Source organism: Gorilla gorilla, chromosome 5 (assembly GCF_029281585.2).
Source record: "Gorilla gorilla gorilla isolate KB3781 chromosome 5, NHGRI_mGorGor1-v2.1_pri, whole genome shotgun sequence".
In the NCBI taxonomy this organism is placed as follows: domain Eukaryota; kingdom Metazoa; phylum Chordata; class Mammalia; order Primates; family Hominidae; genus Gorilla; species Gorilla gorilla.
In genome coordinates, this window is record NC_073229.2 from 60,609,760 (window position 1) to 60,632,265 (window position 22,506).

General features: G+C 43.1%; 1 protein-coding gene across 8 annotated transcripts in view; it reads left to right on the forward strand.

The window, feature by feature from the left end:
• The window catches only part of BICRAL (BICRA like chromatin remodeling complex associated protein), a 118,261-nt gene that overhangs the window by 66,460 nt on the left and 29,295 nt on the right, over window positions 1-22,506 (forward strand). For 7 of the 8 annotated variants that reach the window (XM_055389664.2, XM_063707610.1, XM_055389658.2 and 4 more), the window contains 4 exons: window positions 8,594-8,639; window positions 9,371-9,419; window positions 9,510-9,578; window positions 15,081-16,760. In XM_055389664.2, coding sequence (XP_055245639.1) covers window positions 8,599-8,639; window positions 9,371-9,419; window positions 9,510-9,578; window positions 15,081-16,760 — 1,839 coding nt within the window. In that variant the 5' untranslated portion in view covers window positions 8,594-8,598. Of the gene's footprint in view, window positions 1-6,970; window positions 7,788-8,593; window positions 8,640-9,370; window positions 9,420-9,509; window positions 9,579-15,080; window positions 16,761-22,506 lie in introns of those variants that run through there. The other variant, XM_031012153.3, reaches the window with a different exon arrangement.

Sequence of the window (22,506 nt, forward strand, 5' to 3'; positions counted from 1 at the left end):
AGCTGTGATCCTGCCACTGCACTGCTGCTTGGGCAGCAGAGCAAAACCCTGTCTCAAGAAAATTAGTACATTAAATTTAAAAAATAAAAGACTGAAAGAAAATACAGCATCATTGAGCTGTGGGACACTTCAAATAGTCTAATGATGTAATTGTAGTCCCCAAAGAAGAGGGAGGGGCATAAAATATTTGAAAAAATTAATGAATGAAATTTTTCTAAATCGGAGGGAAACTGTAAACCTGCAGATTCTAGAAGCTTAGTGAACCCTAACCACTGGAAACATGAAGAGAACTACACCAAGGCTTTTCATAATCAGATTGCTTAAAACCAGTGGTAAAGAGAAAAATATTTAAAGTGTCCAGAGGAAAAAATGACACATTATGAAAAAAAGAAAGGTAAGAATGATGGCAGACTTTTCTTTGGAAATAATGCAAATGAGAAATAGTACATCAGTATCTTTAAAGAACTGAAAGGAAAAAAACCCGTCAATCTTGAACAATATGCCCAGTGAAAATATATTTCAAAAACGAAGGCAAGATAAACACTTTTTGTGGGGGTGGGGATAGAATCTCTGTCTGTCTCCCAGGCTGGAATGCAGTCACACAATCACGGCTCACTGCAGCCTCAACCTCCCCAGGCTCAGGTGGTCCTCCCACCTCAGCCTCCTGAGCAGCTGGGATTACAGGTGCGCACCACCATGCCCAGCTAATTTTTTTATTTTTTGTAGAGGTGGGGTTTTTCCATATTGCCCAGGAGGGTCTCAAACTCCTGGACTCAAGCAATCCACCCACTTCAGCCTCCCAAAGTGCTAGGATTACAGGCGTGAGCCACTGTGCCCATCTCACACTCTTTAAAGATATATCAAAACTGAAAGAATTAATCAGCAAAGACCTGCACTACAAAAAATATTAAAGGATTCCTTTCAGGAGAAGGAAAATGATACCAGATGGAAATCTGCATTTACTTAAGAGAATGAAGACCACTAGAAGTAGTAAATATGTCAGTAAAAATAAAGTGACTGCAGTTCATTTTACCTTCAATAGGTCCGGGGGTAAAAATGTGATTTTGAAGACTGCAACTATTCCGTAGTTCATGTCTGCTTAAAGTCTCTCAATAATTTGCTAACCTCAGCACCTTTTAGAGGTAAATTTGTTTGTAAATTATTAGGAAGTTATGACTCATGTTATAGCAACTTACTACAAGTAAAGCAAATGTCAGTAGTTTTTGGTAAGGTATCTCGTATTGGCTCTTGGTGGATTTTTTTTTTTTTTTTTTTGAGACAGGGTCTCACTTTGTCACCCAGGCTGGAGTGCAGTGGCGTGATCTCAGCTGACTGTAGTCTCAACCCCCTGAGTTCAAGCCATCTTCACTAGGCTATATACATACACATATGTATATGTATATATATAAATTATATATATACAACACACATATATACATACATATATATACACATACATGTATGTATACATATATACACATACATGTATGTATACATATACATGCGTGTGTGTGTGTGTGTGTATATATATATATATATATATATATTTTTTTTTTTTTTTAGATGAAGTCTTGGTCTGTTACCCAGGTTGGAGTTCAGTGGCATGATCGTGGCTCACTGCAGCCTCTGCCTCCCACGTTCAAGCAATTCTCCTTCCTGCCTTAGCCTCCCAAGTAGCTGGGATTACAGGCATGCGCCACCATGGTCGGCTAATTCTTGTATTTTTAGTAGAACAGGGTTTCACCATGTTGGCCAGGCTGGTCTCGAACTCCTGACCTCAGCAGGCTAGAGTGCAGTGGGGCAATCTTGGCTCACTGCAACCAACCACCATCTCCTGGGTTCAGGCAATTCTCCTGCCTAAGCCTCCCGAGTAGATAGGATTACAGGCATCCACCACCACATACAGCTAATTTTTTTGTATTTTCAGTAAAGACAGGGTTTCACCATGTTGGCCAGGTTGGTCTCAAACTCCTGACCTCAGGTGATCCACCCATCTCGGCCTCCCAAATTGTTGGGATTACAGGCGTGAGCCACCGTGCCCAGCCCAGAATATCTTAAATAGGCAAAACTGATTTGCTGAACTAGGTTTCCTGAAATATCTGTTCTTGCAACCAATTATGTTTCTTAATGAGAGCTTAGATTTTCTCCCTCTGTGTGGAAAAAAAAATTAATACACTGTTATATCTCTGCCTTGGAGGTCTTTGAAGTTTTGCTGTGAACTTAATTAAATTCAGACTGTTTTTAAGATACAGTATTTATTGGCCGGGCGCGGTGGCTCCTGACTGTAATCCCAGCACTTTAGGAGCCTGAGGTGGGCGGATCACCTGAGGTCAGGAGTTTGAGACCAGCCTGACCAACGTGGAGAAACCCTGTCTCTACTAAAAATACGAAATTAGCCAGGCATGGTGGTGTGGCCCTGTAATCCTATCTCGGGAGGCTGAGGCAGGACAGTCACTTGAACCCGGTAAGCGGATGTTGTGGTAAGCCAAGATTGCGCCATTGCTCTCTAGCCTGGGCAACAAGAGAGAAACTCTGTCTCAAAAAAAAAAAAAAAAGATACAGTATTTCTTTTAAGACAGCTGATGTGGCTTATTCTCCAGGCCAGTAGGCTGCTTTAAAATATTCTAAGGGCTGGGCATGGTAATTGTAATCCCAGCACTTTAGGAGACCAAGGTGGAGGATCACTTAAGTGCAGCAGTTCGGGACCAGCATGGGCAACATAGTGAGACCTCGTCTCTACCAAAAAAAAATGAAAAAAAAAAAAAAAAGTTCTAAGTATTTAGCTGGGCACTGTAGCATACACCTGTAATCCTAGCTACTCAGAAGACTGAAAGGGGAGGATTGCTTGGGCCCAAGAGTTCAAGGCCAGGCTGGGCAACATAATGAAACCCTGTCTCTTCAAAAAAAAAAAAGTTCTGAGTATTTGGTATATTTGGTATACTTAAGGAAAGCGAGCCTTACTTGAGGTTCTTTTTAAATTTTATTTTATTTTTGAGATAGGGTTTGGTACTTTTGCCCGGGCTGGAGTGCAGTGGCAAGATCACGGCTCACTGCAACCTTCATGTCCTGGGCTCAAGTCATCCTCCGACCTCAGCCTACCAAGTAGCTGGGACTAAAGGCAAGCGCCACCACACCCAGCTAAACTGACTTGAGGTTCTTGTACTTCAAGGACCATTTTGTGTCCTTCTTCTCCTTGTTTTATTAATTGTTTTTCTTTTTTGATTAGATCTTACATGCATGTGGCACAAATTTCAAAATGTACAAAAGGAGATATAAATAAAGAGTATCGGCCGGGCGTGGTGGCTCACGCCTGTAATCCCAGCACTTTGGGAGGCCGAGGCGGGCGGATCACAAGGTCAGGAGATCAAGACCATCCTGGCTAACTTGGTGAAACCCGGTCTCTACTAAAAATACAAAAAATTAGCCGGGCGTGGTGGCGGGCGCCTGTAGTCCCAGCTACTCGGGAGGCTGAGGCAGGAGAATGGCGTGAACCCGGGAGGCTGAGCTTGCAGTGAGCCGAGATTGCACCACTGCACTCCAGCCTGGGCGACAGAGCGAGACTCCATCTCAAAAAAAAAAAAAAAAAATTGTGTATCTTCCTCTGTTCCCCAGTCACCCTGTTTTCTTCCCAGAAGCAACTAGTGTTACTGGTTACCTGTGCTTCATTTTAGGTTCTATACATTTACACACACACATCATTTATGTGTGTGTGTTTCTGTGTGTGTGTATATGTGTGTGTGTGTATTTCCCCCACACACATTTGGGAACATAATGTACATAATATTCTGCACCTTTCTTTTTTAATTGACCATATATCCTTCCAAGTTAGTATGATTAAAACTGCCTCATTAGTTTTAATGACTGCAGAGTACTCCACTATGTAGGTAAACCATAATTGATTTAACCAGGACATTTAATCATGGACATTTAGGGTTTTTAAGAGAGTTTTTTAAATTAAGATATAATTTACATACCATAAAATTCACCCTTTTAAAGTATATAATTCAGTAGTTTAATACAAGAACTCTTTTTTTTTTTTAAAAGGCAGAGTCTGGCTCTGTCGCTTTGGCTGGAGTGCAGTGGTGTAATCATAGCTCACTGCAGCCTTGACCTCCTAGGCTCAAGCAAACAATCCTCCCATCTCAGCCTCCCAAGTAGCTGGAACTACAGGTGTGCATCACCACACTCAACTAATTTTTAAATGTTTTGTAGAGATTGGGTCTCACTACATTGCCAAGCAGGTTCAAGAACATTTTTATTGCCCCAGAAAGAAACCCCATACCCATGACATCTAGGGTTTTGCCATCCTTTGTTAAAACGAATTAATACTAAAATAATAATAATAATAATACTGCCCTGGATATTCTTATACACATATCATTTGGCACATGTGAAAGAATACCCACGTGACAGCTGGTTATGGTGGCACATACCTGTAGGCCCAGCTACTTAGGGGGTTAAGGATCTCTTGAGCCCAGAAGTTCAAGTCCAGCCTGGGCAACATAGAGAGACCCTATCTCTAAAAAAAAAAAAAAAAAAAAAAAAGTGAGTAAAAAAGAATATCTGCAGTACAAATACCTGGAAATGGATTTGCTTGGTAAGCTGATCTGTGCACTTAAGATTTTGAAAGACATTACTAAATTGCCCTCACTAGAGGTTATATGAGTCTGTATCCTGTCAGTGTATAAAACTTCCTATTTCCCCACTCCCTGCTAGCAGAACCTTCATCCAACTTTTCTATCTTTGCCAATCTGACAGGACATGTAGTATCTCACTACAATATTAATTTGTATTTCCCTTATTGTAAGTAAGGTTGATTATTTTATATGCTTAGGAGCTAGTTGTATTTCCTTTTCTGTGAATTGATTGCTCATAAACTGATTAAATCTTTGACTGATATTCTGGATGGATCCTGATAAAAAAAATTTCCTTATTTATAAGAGCTCTTTATGTATTAGGGAGAAAAGCCCTGATAAAAAATTTTCCTTATTTATAGGAGCTCTTTGTGTATTAGGGAGAAAAGCCTTCTGGGGTATGAAGTGGAGGTATTTTTCTCAGTTATTTTTGTTTATTTGTTTTAGTCTTTGACTTTGCTTATGATGTATTTTTCTTTTATCATGCAGAAGCTTTGCACTTTATGTTGTTGACTTTGTCAGTCTTTTATGCCTTGTGTGTCTTATGACATCCTTAGACTTTCCTCACTCCAAGATTGTTAAAAAAAAAAAAAAAATCTCCCATGAGTTATTCTATTACTTTAAGGTTCTTTCTCCATCCACCATTTAACTCCTAGATCCATCTAGAATTTATTTTTGTGTAAGATATGAGGTGTGAATCTACCTTATTTTCCCCATATGGTTAACAACTTTTCCCCACCGCCTTGAAACGTCATTTTTACACTGTGTCCTCTTGATTAAAAGCTATTATTTAAGATGTTTGTTGGTGCAATTCAGAACAGTTTTAAATATTAGCTTTAATTTTTTAAGAGAGGTAGTCAGGTGTTCAGGACAGTGATTTCTGAACTTTTGGGGTGCCTACAGCCCCCTTCCCTCCACGACAAATCCCACTGTCGAGTGCTGCTATTTACAGAGGGGAAGACGTCTTGCTCATGTCTGTTGGGCCAAGAAATAGTTTCCAATCACTCATCCAGGGATTTCCCCTTAGCCTCATAAAATCCACCTGGGGTCAGCCACCCATCTAGGGATTCCAGGGTTGTTACTTGAATGTGAAAAGAGCCTAAACAGGAGTCCAGAAGTAAATGGAGAATCTTTCCAGAGAAAACAAAATTCTTCACTTTTAGGTCATTAGTGACTGATCTTCAGATTATCTTCTCGTTTTATTTATTTTTATTTTTATTTTTAATTTTATTTTTTGAGACAGAATCTCTCTCTGTCACCCAGGCTGGAGTGCAGTGGCATGATCTTGGCTCACTGCAACCTCTGCCTCCCAGGTTCAAGCAATTCTCCTGCCTTAGCCTCCCGAGTAGCTGGGACTACAGGCATGTGCCACCATGCCTGGCTAATTTTTTGTATTTTTGGTAGAGACGGGTTTCACCGTGTTGGCCAGGCTGGTCTCGAACTCCTGACCTCAGGTGATCCACCCACCTCGGCCTCCCAAAGTGCTGGGATTACAGGCATGTGCCACCACGCCCGGCCTATCTTCTCATTTTAAAATCATAGACAATTTTTACAATTTTGCTTTGGTAAATTTACTTTGATGGACCATAGGTCATCTGGTGAAAGGAACCCCTGGATTAGGGTATATTATGACTACATTTTGGCATTATTTGAAGCTAGAGAATACAGGGCTAAGGGTCATCTCTTTTAATTTGAAACTGTTTAAGGTGAGAAAAGAGTGTGACCCTTTAAAAAGCAGAATTCTCAGGGTGACCCTGACTGTAAAGGCTCCTAGAGTTGTACCTACTGGGACCAGAGGAGAAGGCCTGTCTGGCAGTTCCTGATGCTGCTGATAGGGGGTAGATATTCCCAGGGAGCCTTCTTTCAAGCCAAGTGTTTGACTCCCTGTTTTGTTTGGTAGAGAAGGTTGCACAATGGCTTTTAATCTCATTCAGTATTATAAAAGTGTTCTGTTTGCACTACTCAAGGAGTAGTTTGTCACTCTAAACTTAGGGGTAGCAGCTGTTCTCTGTGCTTGAAAGTGCTAGTGGTAGTAACACCTCAGTGGAGTGACTGGTGTTGACTTCCTGCCTCAGGGCTTGTTTAACCCTTAGGGCACCTCATCAAGTAGAGGAACTAGGCAAGTGTGTCAAGTAAGGAGGGAAGCTGGGAGAGTTGTGGAAGTGTTTTTCTTTGGTATAGGCTATTTTTCATTTACATTTTTATTAATTAGTTTGTTCCAGAAACGGACACTTCAAAAAAAAAGGAATTCACAAAGGATACAGGGGAATTCAATTTAAGCGGTCATGTTAAAAAAGTAATATCTCCTTTATAGGCTTAATGTATGTCATAATTGGCTAATTTATTCCATATGATTATGATGCCTGAGAGACAAGCCTATGGTATGCTGATGAGCCATGGTTAATACAATTTTATCTCACTAAATGTCTTCAGGATTTAAGGGAAGACCTTCACACAGATTTTTCTCTATCTATGTGATGATCATTTTCCTGCTTTTCCTTTCTGTCCCATCTTCACTCCTCCACAGTCATGTTACACTAGTATAGTCATGTGAGTGTGCCCATGAGTAACTCCAAGTTGAGTTCTAAAAAGCAGGTTTCACTTCGCCAGCTGCCCTTGTCAGTTTCAGCCTTGGGAGTCACCTTTTGGTATCTTTTCCCACTCCTTCTTCCTCCTTTCTCAACCATCATTTCTCCTCTCCACTGGATTCTACTCACAGGGTTTGTAATCTCCCAGATCATTCAGCATCTGAATGAATTCAGCCGCCAAGGGGAAGATCACTGGCAGATCCCAGTGGGGGTACTTACCCCTTCCGGACTCTTCCTGAGGAAAGCAAGTTACCTTCCATGTAGCAGGAGTACATTTTATACTAGTTTGGCCTTGTGACTGTTAGAGTGGGAAGTCTGAGGGAATTGGAGAAGAGATGCAGTTTTAACAGAGGAAAAACATTTAGTAGAGACTGTCCCTTCTGCCTTCGGGCGTGTCCCTCTTCTGGGCATCTCTTCAGGATTTCATTCCTACGTCCAACTGCCATTCACAACTGCCCTTTCCAACTGCTCCAGAACTCTTGGCCCTGGCATTCCGTGATGTAAATTATTCCACACATGGCTCAAAAGGGTGTGAAGCGGTGTTGCCAGGTGTCGGATCACTAGTGTAAGTTTCCCAGTCTGTGGGGAGAGCTGCTCTTGGAATCTGTGTAGTTGTTGTTGTTTCAGCCGAAGCATAGTCATTTCACTGGCTAAGCTTGACGCTGTCGCTGGTGGGGGAGAGAGGGATCTCAGGGCCTGGAGCTAGGGTGAACTTTTTTGGTTGAGATTCTCTACTTTAAGGATTCTAGTGTTAGGATGTAGATTGTTTGGAGTTGAACAGGGGTGGTGCTGCTGCAAAAGGAGGATGTGGGACCGGCAGGCCACAGAGCCTGCAGAGACTGCCTGCGGCTAGGGTGCCCCCTCTTCTCTCTCTAAATGCAGGAAGAACCATTTTCCTATCTTCCTAAAGACAGCCAGAATATGGCAAAAAATGTAGGTTGCTCACCATGTTTAGGAACATTGAGTCACAAAATTAAAAGACCTCTGTGTCTATGAGATCTTTTCTAAAACATAAATATTATTTCTCCCCTTGTTTATTGTACATTTTGAGGAAGTTACTGTTCATGGTTTATAGCCCCTTGGGGGAATCTGCATGTGAGGGAGGTTGCTGCCAACTATCTTTGATTTGTCTAGATTCTTTTTTGACTTATAAGTTAAAGGTTTGCTTTCAATAAAAAGTTTAAATTGAATACTTTATCTCTCAAATGACCTCAAAATTTTTAAAATTACATTAATATTAAGCAGAGGAAAACTCACGTGAATTACAGTTATTTATCCAGAAAAGTGTAAGGCATACTTTTGTATTGCATTGATACTACTGTCTTTAATCTGCTTTACTGAAACCTGTTTTCCTCTCCCTTTTCTTTATAGTTGTCATGGATGATGATGATGACTCGTGTCTCCTTGATCTTATTGGGTAAGATGCTTATTCCAAAACCTGGGTAAATCAAATGTGTGAGGTTTGCTGAACACTAAGACAACCTAATAGCATATAACACCTGGTAGGTATTTTAAATAAAAATTAAATAATAATCATAGGTTTAGTAGAGAAACAGAGACATGATTAACATAGGGGTTGTAATTCAGTAATTCTTTTTTTTTTTTTCCTTTTGAGACAGGGTCTCACTCTGTCACCCAGGCTAAAGTGCAGCAGCACAATCTCAGCTCACTGTAGCCTCCACCTCCCAGGCCCACACGATCCTCCCACCTCAGCCTCCCAAGTAGCGGGGACTACAGTCACACACCACCATGCCTGGCTAATTTTTTGTGTGTTTTTTTTTTTTGTAGAGACAGGGTTTTGCCATGTTGTACAAGCTGGTCTCCAACTCCTAGACTCAAGTGATCCTCCTGCCTCAGCCTCCCAAAGTGCTGGGATTACAGGCATGAGCCACTGTGCTCAGCAAGTAATTATTTATTAAATTTATTTCCTAATAAATCCCAGGAGGCAGAAGTGAATAATAATAGGAAATGGCACAATATCAAAACAAAAACAAGATTAAAAAAAAAAACCTACTAATTGTTTTAAAATAGGGAGAGGATTTTACTCAGGTAATAAATCATTTTCTTTCTACTCTAGTAAAAATTAGTTCTAAATATAGATAGTGTATTTGTTTGTTGTTTTATCTCTTTTTTTCCTCTCTTTTCTAGAGACCCACAAGCATTGAACTATTTTCTACATGGACCTAGTAATAAATCTGTAAGTAATGCGTAGAATACCACAGACATCTATTTTGTTTCTGCTTTACAGTTAAAGTAGTAACCACCTATTGAATTTGTATCTTTGCAGAGCAATGATGACTTGACTAATGCAGGATATTCTGCAGCCAATTCAAATTCAATTTTCGCCAACTCTAGTGTGAGTATTGGAAACAAAATGCAATGATTGAATGGTTTCTGTCTGATTGATGCCTTGTGAACTGAGCCTTTAACTGCCTTTGTATCATGAGAATCCTTACCTTGTCTGTTGTAATTAATTTAATTTTATTTATTTATTTTGAGATGGGGCCTCACTCTGTCGCCCAGACTGGAGTGCAGTGGTGCAATCACAGCTCACTGCAGCCTCGACCTCCCAGGCTGAAGCGATCCTCCCACCTCAGCCTCCCGAATAGCTGGGACTACAGGCGCATGCCACCACACGGGCTAATTTTTGTATTTTTAATAGAGACAGAGTTTTGCCATGTTAGCCCGGCTGGTCTTGAACTCTCAGGCTCAAGCAATACACCTACCTTGGCCTCCCAAAATGTTGGAATTACAGGTGTGAGCCACTGTGCCCAGCCTGTTGTGATTTATATAGGAAGAAAATCTATTGAATTATGTAGACATTTTCTACTTTTAACTTAGTCAATTAAGACAAGCTATATGGCCAGGTACAGTAGCTCACACCTGTAATCTCAGCACTTTGGGAGGCCAAAGTGGGAGAATCATTTGAGCTCAGGAGTTCAAGACCAGCCTGGGCAACATAGCAAGACCCTGTCTCTATTTTTAAAAAATAAAATAGACCAGACGCGGTGGCTCATGCCTGTAATCCCAACACTTTGGGAGGCCGAGGCGGGTGGATCACGAGGTCAGGAGTTAAAGATCAGCCTGGCCAAGATGGTAAAACCCCATCTGTACTAAAAATACAAAAAAAATTAGCCAGGCATGGTGGTAGGCGCCTATAATCCCAGCTACTCGGGAGGCTGTGGCAGAGAACTGCATAAACCCAGGAGGCAAAGGATGCAGTGAGCCGAGATCCCGCCACTGCATTCCAGCCTGGGCGACAGAGCAAAACTCCATCTCGAACAATAAATAAATAAATAAATAAAATAATACACCAGGCACTGTGGCTCACACCTGTAATCCCAGCACTTTGGGAGGCTGAGGCAGGCAGATCATGAAGTCAGGAGATCGAGACCATCCGGGCCAACATGGTGAAACCCCGTCTCTACTAAAAACACAGAAATTGGCGTGGTGGCGCGTGCCTGTAATCCCAGCTACTCAGGAGGCTGAGGCAGGAGAATCGCTTGAACCAGGGAGTTGGAGGTTGCAGTGAGCCGAGATCGCACCATTACACTCCAGCCTGGCCACATAGGGAGACTCTGTCTCAAAAAAATAAAAAAAATAAAAATAAATAATAAATAATAAAAAGACAAACTATATGAGGTTGTCTTTTAAATAATAAAAAGACAAGTTATATATCCACTTTGCCATTTTTCTAAGCTTTCAACTTTCTTTTTTTGAGACGGAATCTTGCTCTGTTGCCCAGGCTGGAGTGCAGTGGCACGATCTCGCCTCACTGCAGCCTCTGCCTCCTGGGTTCAAGCAATTCTCCTGCCTCAGCTTCCCTAGTAGCTGGGATTACAGGTACCCACCACCACACCACCACACCAGCTAATTTTTGTATTTTTAGTAGAGACTGCGTTTCTCCATGTTGGCCTGGATGATCTTGAACTCCTGATCTCAAGTGATCCCCGCCCCATTACAGGCGTGAGCCACTGCACCTGGCCTCAACATTCTTTCTAAAATGACTCAGAAATGTTACAACCTGAGAAACTCATATTAGAATGTTTTGAACCTTGTTACATAATAATCTCTAAATAAATTATTCTTAATTCATAGTTACTTATAAGTTGTTTTCATCTTAAATGAGAAAAAGATAATGAGTAACACTTGAGCATTTAGTATGTGCTTGGCATTAAGAGCTTAACATATATTAACTTTAGCCAGACATGGTGGCCCATGCCTGTAATCCCACCATTTTAGGAGGCCAAGGCAGGAGGATTACTTGAGCTCAGGAGTTTGAGACCAACCAGCATAGTGAGACCCCATCTCTACAAAAAATTTAAAAATTAGACCAGCGGCTGGGCGCAGTGGCTCACGCCTCTAATCCCAACACTTTGGGAGGCCGAGGCAGGCAGACCATGAGGTCAGGAGTTCGAGACCAGCCTGGCCAACATAGTGAAACCCCATCTCTACTAAAAATACAAAAAATTAGCCAGGCGTAGTGGCATGTGCCTGTAATCCCAGCTACTCAGGAGACTGAGGCAGGAGAATTGCTTGAACCTGGGAGGTGGAGGTTGCAGTGAGCCAAGATCACGCCACTGCACTCCAGCCTGGGCGACAGTGCAAGACTCTGTCTCAAAAAAAAAAAAAAAAAATTGGCTGGGCGCGGTGGCTCACGCCTGTAATCCCAGCACTTTGGGAGGCCAAGGTGGGCGGATCATGAGGTCAGGAGATCAAAACCATCCTGGCTAACACGGTGAAACCCCGTCTCTACTAAAAATGCAAAAAAAGTAGCCGGGCGTTGTGGCGGCTGCCTGTAGTCCCAGCTACTTGGGAGGCTGAGGCAGGAGAATGGCTTGAACCCAGGAGGTGGAGCTTGCAGTGAGCTGAGATTGCGCCACTGCACTTCAGCCTGGGCGACAGAGCAAGACTCGGTCTCAAAAAAAAAAAAAAAAATAGATGAGCATGGTGGTGCGTGCCTATAGTCCCAGTCCTGCTAAGGCAGGATCCCTTGAGCCCAGGAGTTGGAGGCTGCAGTGAGCCAAGATTGTGCCACTGCACTCCAGCCTAGGTGACAGAGTGAGACCCTATCTCAAAAAAAAGAAACCCAAGACATGTATTAACCTCATTTAATCTTCACAATGATTCCATGAAGTGGTTCTATTAAGATACATATTTTGGCCAGGCGTGGTGGCTCACACCTGTAATCCCAACACTTGTGAGAGGCCGAGGTAGGTGGATCACCTGAGGTGAGGAGTTCAAGACCAGCCTGGCCAACATGGCAAAACCCTATCTCTACTAAAAAATATAAAAATTAGCTGGGCATGGTGGTGTGCACCTGTAATCCCAGCTACTTGGGAGGCTGAGGCAGGGAGAATTGCTTGAACCAGGAAGGCGGAAGTTGCAGTGAGTCGAGATCAGGCCACTGCACTCCAGCATGGGTGACACAGTGAGACTCTGTCTCAGGGGAAAAAAGAAAAAAAGATACATATTTTAGAGATGAGGAAACTAAAGCACAGAAAGGTTAAGTTACTTGGCCAAATAGTACACAGCCATGAGTTGCAGAGCTAGGGTTCTAACCCGGGCCACCAGGCTCTGGAACTCATGTTCTTTTTTTTTTTTTTTTTTTTTTGAGACAAGAGTCTCGCTCTGTTGCCCAGGCTGAAGTGCAGTGGTGCAATCTCGGCTCACTGCAACCTCCACCTCCTGGGTTCCAGCAATTCTCCTGCCTCAGTCTCCTGAGTAGCTGAGATTACAGGCGCGTGTCACCATGCCTGGCTAATTTTTGTATTTTTAGTAGAAACGAGGTTTCACCCAGTTGGCCAGGCTGGTCTTGAACTCCGGACCTCAGGTGATCCACCCGCCTCGGCCTCCCAAAGTGCTTGGATTACAGGAGTGAGCCACTGTGCCCAGCCTCCATGTTCTTAACCTCCAGGGGCATCTAGGCAAGAAACCTGACCTGGGGGATTGGGGTGTCCTGCCTGGAGACTATATCGAGATTACTGTGTTTGAGCCTTAGGTTCCCTTACTCTTTTCAGTTGCTTTGTTGTGCTGTGGATGGTAGTTAGAAGTTGTACTGCCCAAGGTTGACTCCTTGCCCTACCACTTATTAGCCATGTAACCTTAGATATATCACTAAATCTCTGTGAGGGTCAATTTCCTCTTGTTTGTTTGTGTTTTTTTTTTTTTTGAGACAAAGTTTCGCTCTTGTTGCCCAGGCTGGAGTGCAATGGCACAATCTTGGCTCACCGCAACCTCTGCCTCCCAGATTCAAGTGATTCTCCTCCCTCAGCCTCCTTAGTAGCTGGGATTACAGGCATGCGCCACCACCCCCAGCTAATTTTGTATTTTTAGTAGAGACAGGGTTTCTCCATGTTGGTCAGGCTGGTCTCAAACTCCCAACCTCAGGTGATCCGCCCGCCTCAGCCTCCCAAAGTGCTGGGATTAATAGGTGTGAGCCACCGCGCCTGGCCAATTTCCTCATTTATGAAACCAGAATAACAATGGAATTACCTCAGAGGGTGGTTAACATTAGTTGACTATACTGTTGAACTCACTTGGTATGGTGCTCAGTAAATATTAACTTACTATCGTCAGGACCTATATTTTCTTCACCTATAAAATGGAATGGTGTTCAGAAAGTCCTTGGGATGGACAGTTCTTTTTAATAGTCATGTGTGTATAAGGCACGTAAGATCATATGCAAGATATCTCTGCCACAACACTGATCTCTGGTAAGGCTTATGAATCAGTAGAATTTCTGACATTCATTTTGAACAAATAATCACTACATATGATGCCATTAAACCCATAAAGTAGATATTTGGCCTATCCCTCAACATTAATGATTTTTATTTAGCAACTGTCCTACTTCCATGTGAGTATTAATTCTATCTTTTCAAATTGCTTCATTCAATATGTATTTATTGGCAACTATTTTTGCATCATGTCGGTGTAGCAGAAGTCTCGAAAATACTCTGAGGCTGGGGACGGTGCCTCACGCCTGTAATCCCAGCACTTTGGGAGGCCAAAGCAGGAGGATTACTTGCGTGCAGGAGTTCAAGACCAGCCTGGGCAAGATGGTGAAACCCCATCTCTAAAAACCAAAAACAAAAAATTTAACTCAGTGTGGTGGGGCACACCTGTAGTCCCACCTACTCAGGAGGCCGAGATGGGAGGATCTCATGAACCCAGGAGTTCACAGCAGCAGTGTGTTATTATTGGGCCACTTCACTCCAGCCTGGGCAAAAGATCGAGACCCCAGATCAAAAAATTAAAAAGTAAATAAAGTCTGTGGCAGTATCTCAAAAAAATGAAGCTAAGCTCCAAGTAGTCCTCAGTATGTTCGCATTATCTGTTCTCTATAAAATAATTTATCAGCATGATGGATGCATATACTTATAATGTCAAGCATCATTACGATGGAAATAAAATATCAGAATAAGGTGAGCAGTTTAGAGAGTTATGCCTGAGAAGCAGACTGTCATGCTTTATTCGTATTCAAAAGTAAGATTGGCCAGGCGGGGTGGCTCACTCCTGTAATCCCAGCACTTTGGGAGGCCGAGGCAGGCAGATCACGAGGTCAGGAGATTGAGACCATGGTGAAACCCCATCTCTACTAAAAATACAAAAAATTAGCTGGGCACGGTGGCAGGCACCTGTAGTCCCAGCTACTGGGGAGGCTGAGGCAGGAGAATGGCGTGAACCCGGGAGGCGGAGCTTGCAGTGAGCCGAGATCGCGCCACTGCACTCCAGCCTGGGTGACAGAGCGAGACTCCATCTCAAAAAAAAAAAAAAAAAGTAAAAGTAAGATTAATTTTTATGCATCCTTTTCAAAGGTTACATATGCCATGTAACATACTGTTTATTTTTTTAGAATGCTGATCCTAAGTCATCCCTCAAAGGTGTAAGCAACCAGCTTGGAGAAGGGCCCAGTGATGGACTGCCACTTTCAAGTAGCCTCCAGTTTCTTGAAGATGAACTCGAGTCTTCTCCTCTTCCTGATCTCACTGAGGACCAACCTTTCGACATTCTTCAGAAATCCTTGCAAGAGGCCAATATCACTGAACAGACATTGGCAGAAGAGGCATATTTGGATGCCAGTATAGGTTCAAGCCAACAGTTTGCACAAGCTCAGCTTCATCCTTCTTCATCAGCATCCTTTACTCAGGCTTCTAATGTTTCTAATTACTCAGGTCAGACGCTGCAGCCTATAGGGGTGACGCATGTGCCTGTTGGAGCATCGTTTGCAAGCAATACAGTGGGTGTACAACATGGCTTTATGCAACATGTGGGGATCAGTGTTCCCAGCCAGCATTTGTCTAATAGCAGTCAGATTAGTGGTTCTGGTCAAATACAGTTAATTGGGTCATTTGGTAATCATCCTTCCATGATGACTATTAATAACCTAGATGGATCTCAAATCATATTAAAGGGCAGCGGGCAGCAAGCCCCGTCAAATGTGAGTGGAGGGCTCCTGGTTCATAGACAGACTCCTAATGGCAACTCCTTGTTTGGGAACTCCAGTTCCAGTCCAGTAGCACAGCCTGTTACCGTTCCATTTAACAGCACAAATTTTCAAACATCTTTACCTGTGCATAACATCATCATACAAAGGGGTCTTGCACCAAATTCAAATAAAGTCCCAATTAATATACAGCCAAAGCCTATCCAGATGGGTCAGCAAAATACATACAATGTGAACAATTTGGGAATTCAGCAGCACCACGTACAACAAGGGATCTCTTTTGCTTCTGCAAGCTCACCCCAGGGCTCAGTAGTTGGTCCACACATGTCTGTGAACATTGTAAACCAACAGAACACAAGAAAGCCAGTCACCTCACAGGCAGTGAGCAGCACTGGGGGCAGTATTGTTATTCATTCCCCCATGGGCCAACCTCACGCACCCCAAAGTCAGTTCCTTATACCTACAAGCCTTTCTGTCAGTTCCAACTCGGTACACCACGTCCAGACTATAAATGGGCAACTTCTTCAAACTCAACCCTCTCAGCTCATTTCTGGCCAAGTGGCCTCAGAGCATGTCATGTTGAACAGAAACTCTTCCAACATGCTCAGGACCAACCAACCATATACCGGACAGATGCTTAACAACCAGAATACTGCCGTCCACTTAGTGTCTGGGCAGACATTTGCTGCCTCTGGAAGTCCAGTGATAGCCAATCATGCCTCTCCTCAGCTTGTGGGTGGACAGATGCCCTTGCAGCAGGCATCCCCAACTGTATTACACCTGTCACCTGGGCAGAGCAGCGTTTCCCAAGGAAGACCTGGCTTCGCCACCATGCCCTCGGTGACAAGCATGTCAGGACCTAGTCGGTTCCCTGCTGTCAGCTCAGCCAGCACTGCCCATCCTAGTCTTGGGTCTGCAGTTCAGTCTGGTTCATCAGGATCAAACTTTACAGGAGATCAGCTGACCCAGCCAAACAGGACTCCAGTACCAGTCAGTGTGTCTCATCGTCTTCCAGTTTCTTCTTCCAAGTCTACCAGCACCTTCAGTAACACACCTGGAACAGGAACCCAGCAACAATTCTTCTGCCAGGTAATGCCCTTTCCCAAATAAATATTTGGCTGATTATAGAATGGAAAAATGAGATGTGGATTTACTAGAATATAATTTTCATCCTAGGCATCCAATTTCTTAAAAATTTTAGGCCAGGTGTAGTGGCTCATGCCTGTAATCCCAACACTTTGGGAGGCCAAGGCTGGAGGATCACTTGAACCCAGGAGTTCGAGGCCAGCCTGGGCAACATAGTGAGACCCTGACTCTACCAAAAATTAAAAAATTAGCTGAGTATGGTGGTGCACACCTGTAGTCCCAGCTACTCTGGAGGCTGAGACAGGAGAATAGCTTGAGCATGGGAGGTTGAGGCTGCAGTGAGCCATGATTGTACCACTGCACTGGGTGATAGAGTGAGACCCTGTCTCAAAAAAAAAAATTTTTTTTTACACTTATGACTGGTTATCTTTTTTCTTGATTTTCTTTTTTGCCAGGGGGCGGGGGTAGGGTGTCTCACTCTGTCGCCTAGGCTGGAGGGCAGTGGCGCAATCATAGCTCACTGCAGCCTCAACCTACTGGGCTCAGATGATCTTCCCACCTCAGCCTCCCAGGTAGCTGGGACTACAAGCACGTACCAGCACACCTAACTAGTTTTTTGTATCTTTTGTAGATTTGGGGTTTCGCCGTGTTGCCCAGGCTGGTCTTGAACTCCTGGGCTCAAGAAATCCCCTGGTCTTGGCCTCCCAAAGTACTGGGATTACAGGCCACCACACCTGACCTTTTTTCTTCTTAAAATTTTATATCCAGTGTAGCATTGTAGAGTGGAGACTCTGGAGTTAGACTCTTGAGTTTGAATCTAAGCTTTATGACATGGAAAAAGTTAACTTACCATTCTAGACTTAATTGTCTTCATCAGTGAAATGGGGATAATGATACTGCCATCCCATGGAGTTATCAGGAGGGTGAAATGAGATAATCTATACAAAGCACTTAGACATAGACCCTGGCAAATAGCAAATACTCCATAGGAGCTTGTATTTATACTTAGTTAAATTCATTATGGGCATTTAAAATGAAAGCTTATTTTAGATTATGTATTTACATTGTATAGCAGGCTATTAGGACATGTGACTGTGGACTTGTTGAAGATGTGGTAGCTGCTTCTTGGTTGCCAACAGGAAAGGCTCAGGGACTCAGTGTGACTCAGTAGTGGGTAACTGGCCTGCAGCAGAGGGAAGCACATAAAGGGAGAGATCGAGGCACTCTCATTTGACCAAGTACCTGACCTGAGCTTGCTCTTACTGTACTGTTATGCAGATTAATTACTGTGGGCAATTGGTAAACCACATAAGGATTATGTTTCTGTAAAGAATCTCAAGTGGTCATGAGCTTTAGTCCTTCACTGTCATCTGCTGATCCTTCGACGGCTCCATCATTTGGTTCCCACTCATTCTGAGCATGCTCCATAGTTCCAGCTCCTCTTCTTCTCATCTGGGAGGACCCATGCCATACCCTACTTTCGACCCCTCAGTCCTGCATTTCCCCTGCCTTTCTCCTCCTCCACATTCAGAAGGATTCAAAAACTTCTGTTTATATATGTCAACATATTTCAAAATCTTTTTTTTTTTTTTTGAGACAGTCTCACTCTGTTGCCCAGGCTAGCATGCAGTGGCGAAATCTCAGCTCACTGCAGCCTCCGCCTCCCAGCCTCAAGTGATCCTTCCACCTCAGCCTCCCAAGTAGCTGGGAACACAGGTGCAAGCCACCATGCCCAACTAATTTTTGTATTTTTTTGATAGGCAGGGTTTCACCATGTCGCCCAGGCTGGTCTCGAACTCCTGGGCTCCAGTGATCTGCCCGCCTCGACCTCCCAAAGTGTTGGGATTATAGGCATTCGCCACTGTGCTCAGCCAATATCAATCTTTTAAATATATATATCGGCCAGGAGCTGTGGTTCATGCCTGTAATCCCAGCACTTTGGGAGGCCAAGGTGGGCAGATCGCTTGAGGCCAGGAGTTCAAGACCAGCCTGGCTGACATGGTGAAACCCTGTCTCTACTAAAAATACAAAAATTAGCTGGGTGTGGTGACACACGCCTATAGTCCCAGCTACTTAGGAGGCTGAGGCAGGAGAATCACTTGGACCTGGGAGGCGGAGGTTGCAGTGAGCCAAGATCATGCCACTGCACTCCTGCCTGGGCAACAGACTGAGTGAGACTCCATCTCAAAAAAGTATATATATATTATATATATATATATATATATATAATATATGTATTTATATATATTAATATATATATATCAATTTTTTAAACCATATACCTTTGACTTACTAATTTCACTAAGAATCCTAAGGAAACAAAGATTGCTTATGATTAAGGATGTTCAGTTTATTTGTTTTGGTTTCAAAGATATCAAAGGGGCGTGTGTGTGTGTGTGTGTGTGTGTGTGTGTGTGTGTGTGTTTGAAATAACATCAGACTTACAGAAAAGTTAAAGTTACAAGATTACTACAAAGAATTGTCATATACCCTTCACCAAGATTCCCGAAATCTTTTCTCTCCCTTTGTCTCTCTCTCTCATATACAAACACACACACACAAACATACACACACACACTTTTCAGAGTAAATTACAGACCTGATGCTTATGCCTCTTGACTCCTAATTACCTCAATGTGTATTTGTAACAGCAGGGGCATTCTCCTACATAACCACAGTACAGTAATGAACATTAAGAAATCAGCATTATTACAATACTATAACTAATCTGCAGACCTTACTCAGATTTAGTCAGTTCTCCCAGAAATGTCACTGAAAGCACAAGAGAAAACAAATTATTTGGTTTTGGTTTTGGTGTTTTGGTGTTTTTTCTTTAGAGATGGGATCTTGCTATGTTACCCAGGCTAGACTGTCTTTTTTTTTTTGAGATGGAGTCTCGCTCTGTTGCCCAGGCTGAAGTGCAGTGGCACAATCTCAGCTCACTGCAACCTCCGCCTCCTGGGTTCAAGCAATTCTCTTGCCTCAGGCTCCTGAGTAGCTGAGATTACAGGCGCCTGCCACCACACCCAGCTAATTTTTGTATTTTTAGTAGAGATGGGATTTCACCATGTTGGTCAGGCTGGTCTCAAACTCCTGACCTAGTGCTCCACCCGCCTCGGCCTCCCAGAGTGCTGGGATTACAGGTGTGAGACACTGTGCCTGGTCCTCTGTAATATTTCTATGTAATATTTCTTTTCCTTTTTTTTTTGAGATGGAGTCTCACTCTACCCCCCAGGCTGGAGTGCAATGGCACTATCTCGGCTCACTGCAAGCTCCGCCTCCTGGGTTCAAGCGATTCTCCTGCCTCAGCCTCCCGAGTAGCTGGGACTACAGGCGTGTGCCACCATGCCTGGCTAATTTTTTTGTATTTTTAGTAGAGACAGAGTTTTGCCATTTTGGCCAGGCTGGTCTCGAACTCCTGACCTCAGGTGATCTGCCTGCCTTGGCCTCCCAAAGTGCTGGGGTTACAGGTGTAAGCCACTGCACTCAGTTTTTCTGTGTAATATTTCTATATAAATTACTTTATAGAATGTTGTAACAAACAGAAATATAATTACCGAAGGCTTTTGGCATTTGTATATTTGTGGAAATGTAATTCAGCAGGTTTTGATACTATAAATGGTTAATGTTAGAGATGACTGTTTTTAAATATAAATATAATATTGTTTTTAATATAGATAATACATTAACTTGGTTCAAAAAATCAAATGGGGCCGGGTATGGTGACTCATGCCTGTAATCCCAGCACTTTGGGAGGCCGAGGCAGGTGGATCACCTGAGGTCAGGAGTTCAAGACCAGCCTGACCAACAAGGTGAAACCCCGTCTCTACTAAATATCCAAAAATTAGCCAGATGTGGTGGCAGGCGCCTGTAGTCCCAACTACTCAGGAGGCTGAGACAGGAGAATTGCTTGAACCTGGGAGGTGGAGGTTGCACTGAGCTGAGATTGCGCCACTGCAATCCAGCCTGGGTGACAGAGCAAGACTCCATCTCAAAAAAAAAAAAAAAAAGAAAAATCAAATGGTACAGAAAGATGTGTACTACAATGAAGAGTTTCCCTCCTCGTCTCGTTGCCCAGCCACCCAGTTGCCATCAGGCAGCCAGTGAAACCAGCTTTTATGGTGTGAGCTTAATTAAGTTCCTTCCTCACTTTTGTATTGGGAAAACTTTCAAACCCATGGACAAATTGGAAGAGTACAGTGAATACATTCACGTGGTATCACCAGTCATTTCTGTTTTGCAGTATTTGCTTTATTGGTGCTAAATGTCTATAGTCTCTCTCTATGTGTATGTACACACACACATTTATACTTTATTTATATACTTTTTTCTCTTAACCATTTGAAAGTACTCTGCAAACATCACAACTTTTTATCCCTAAATACTTCAGCAGGTGTCTCCTAGGAACAAGGACCTTTTAATACAATTATATCAAATTTCTTCCATTTGGCCTAATAACGCCCTTTACAAAAACAGTTTTTCACTTTAGAATCCAGAGAGCACTGATTTCATTTAGTTGTCACATCTCTTTAGTCTGTAACAGCACTGATCAGTTGTCTTCTAGAGTGGCCTTGTCTGACTGGACTTGTCTGACTGGAAGTATGTTTCCTCATGACTTGACTTCATCAGGCTAAACGGTTTGGGCAAGACACATGTTGGTTTGTCCCATTCATGGTGATGCTGAGTGTGGGCACTTGGTTAAGTGGCCTCTCCCAGATTTCTCCGCAAGGGTCTCAAAGTTGTCTTGTTCCCTTTGTAAAGAAGAAATGATCTCCAGGATAGACCATGTGACTATTCTGTTTCTCAGCCTCTCACCCTTTGATGCCTCTCACCTGAATATTATATTGATAGTCACAAAATAATGATTTTATAATTGTAGTATCCTATCTATATTTATTGCCTGGGATTTTTCCAGAAAGAACTTTTTTGGCCAGGCACAGTGGCTCACACCTGTAATCCCTGCACTTTGGGAGGCAGAGGCGGGCAGATCACTTGAGGTCAGGAGTTTGAGACCAGCCAGGCCAACATGGCAAAACCCCATCTCTACTAAAAATACAAAAATTAGCCGGGTGTGGTGGTGCATGCCTGTAATCCCAGCTACTTGGGAGGCTGAGGCAGGAGAATCACTTGAACCTGGGAGGCAGAGGTTGCAGTGAGCTGAGATTGCGCCACTGCACTCCAGCCTGGGTGACAGAGCGAGACTCTGTCTCAAAAAAATAAATAACGGATTACCTAGGTCAGGAGTTCAAGACCAGCCTGGTCAACATGGCGAAACCCTGTCTCTACTAAAAATACAAAAATTAGCCAGGTGTGGTGGCGTGTGCCTATAGTCCCAGCTACTCGGGACACTGAGGCAGGAGAATCACTTGAACTTGGGAGGCGGAGGTTACAGTGAGCTGAGATTGTGCCATTACACTGCAGTACTCCAGCCTGGGCAACAGAGTGAGACTCTGTCTCCTAAAAAAAGAGCTTTTTCTTCCTCTCCTTCCCATTTTTTTTGAGTAGCACTGTGAACTCATAGGGATCATTATTGTTGTTGTTAGGATTTTTAAAATTATTATTATTATTTTAAAAAATAGAGCTGGGGTCTTGCTGTGTTACCCAGGCTGGCTCTAACTCCTGGGGTCAAGCGATCTTCCCACCTCAGCCTCCCAAAGTGCTGGGATTACAGATGTGACCTACCAGCCCTGGCCCAGGATTTTTTATGTTTGTTTTTTAGAACTTTTTATTATGAGGAATTTTAAACACA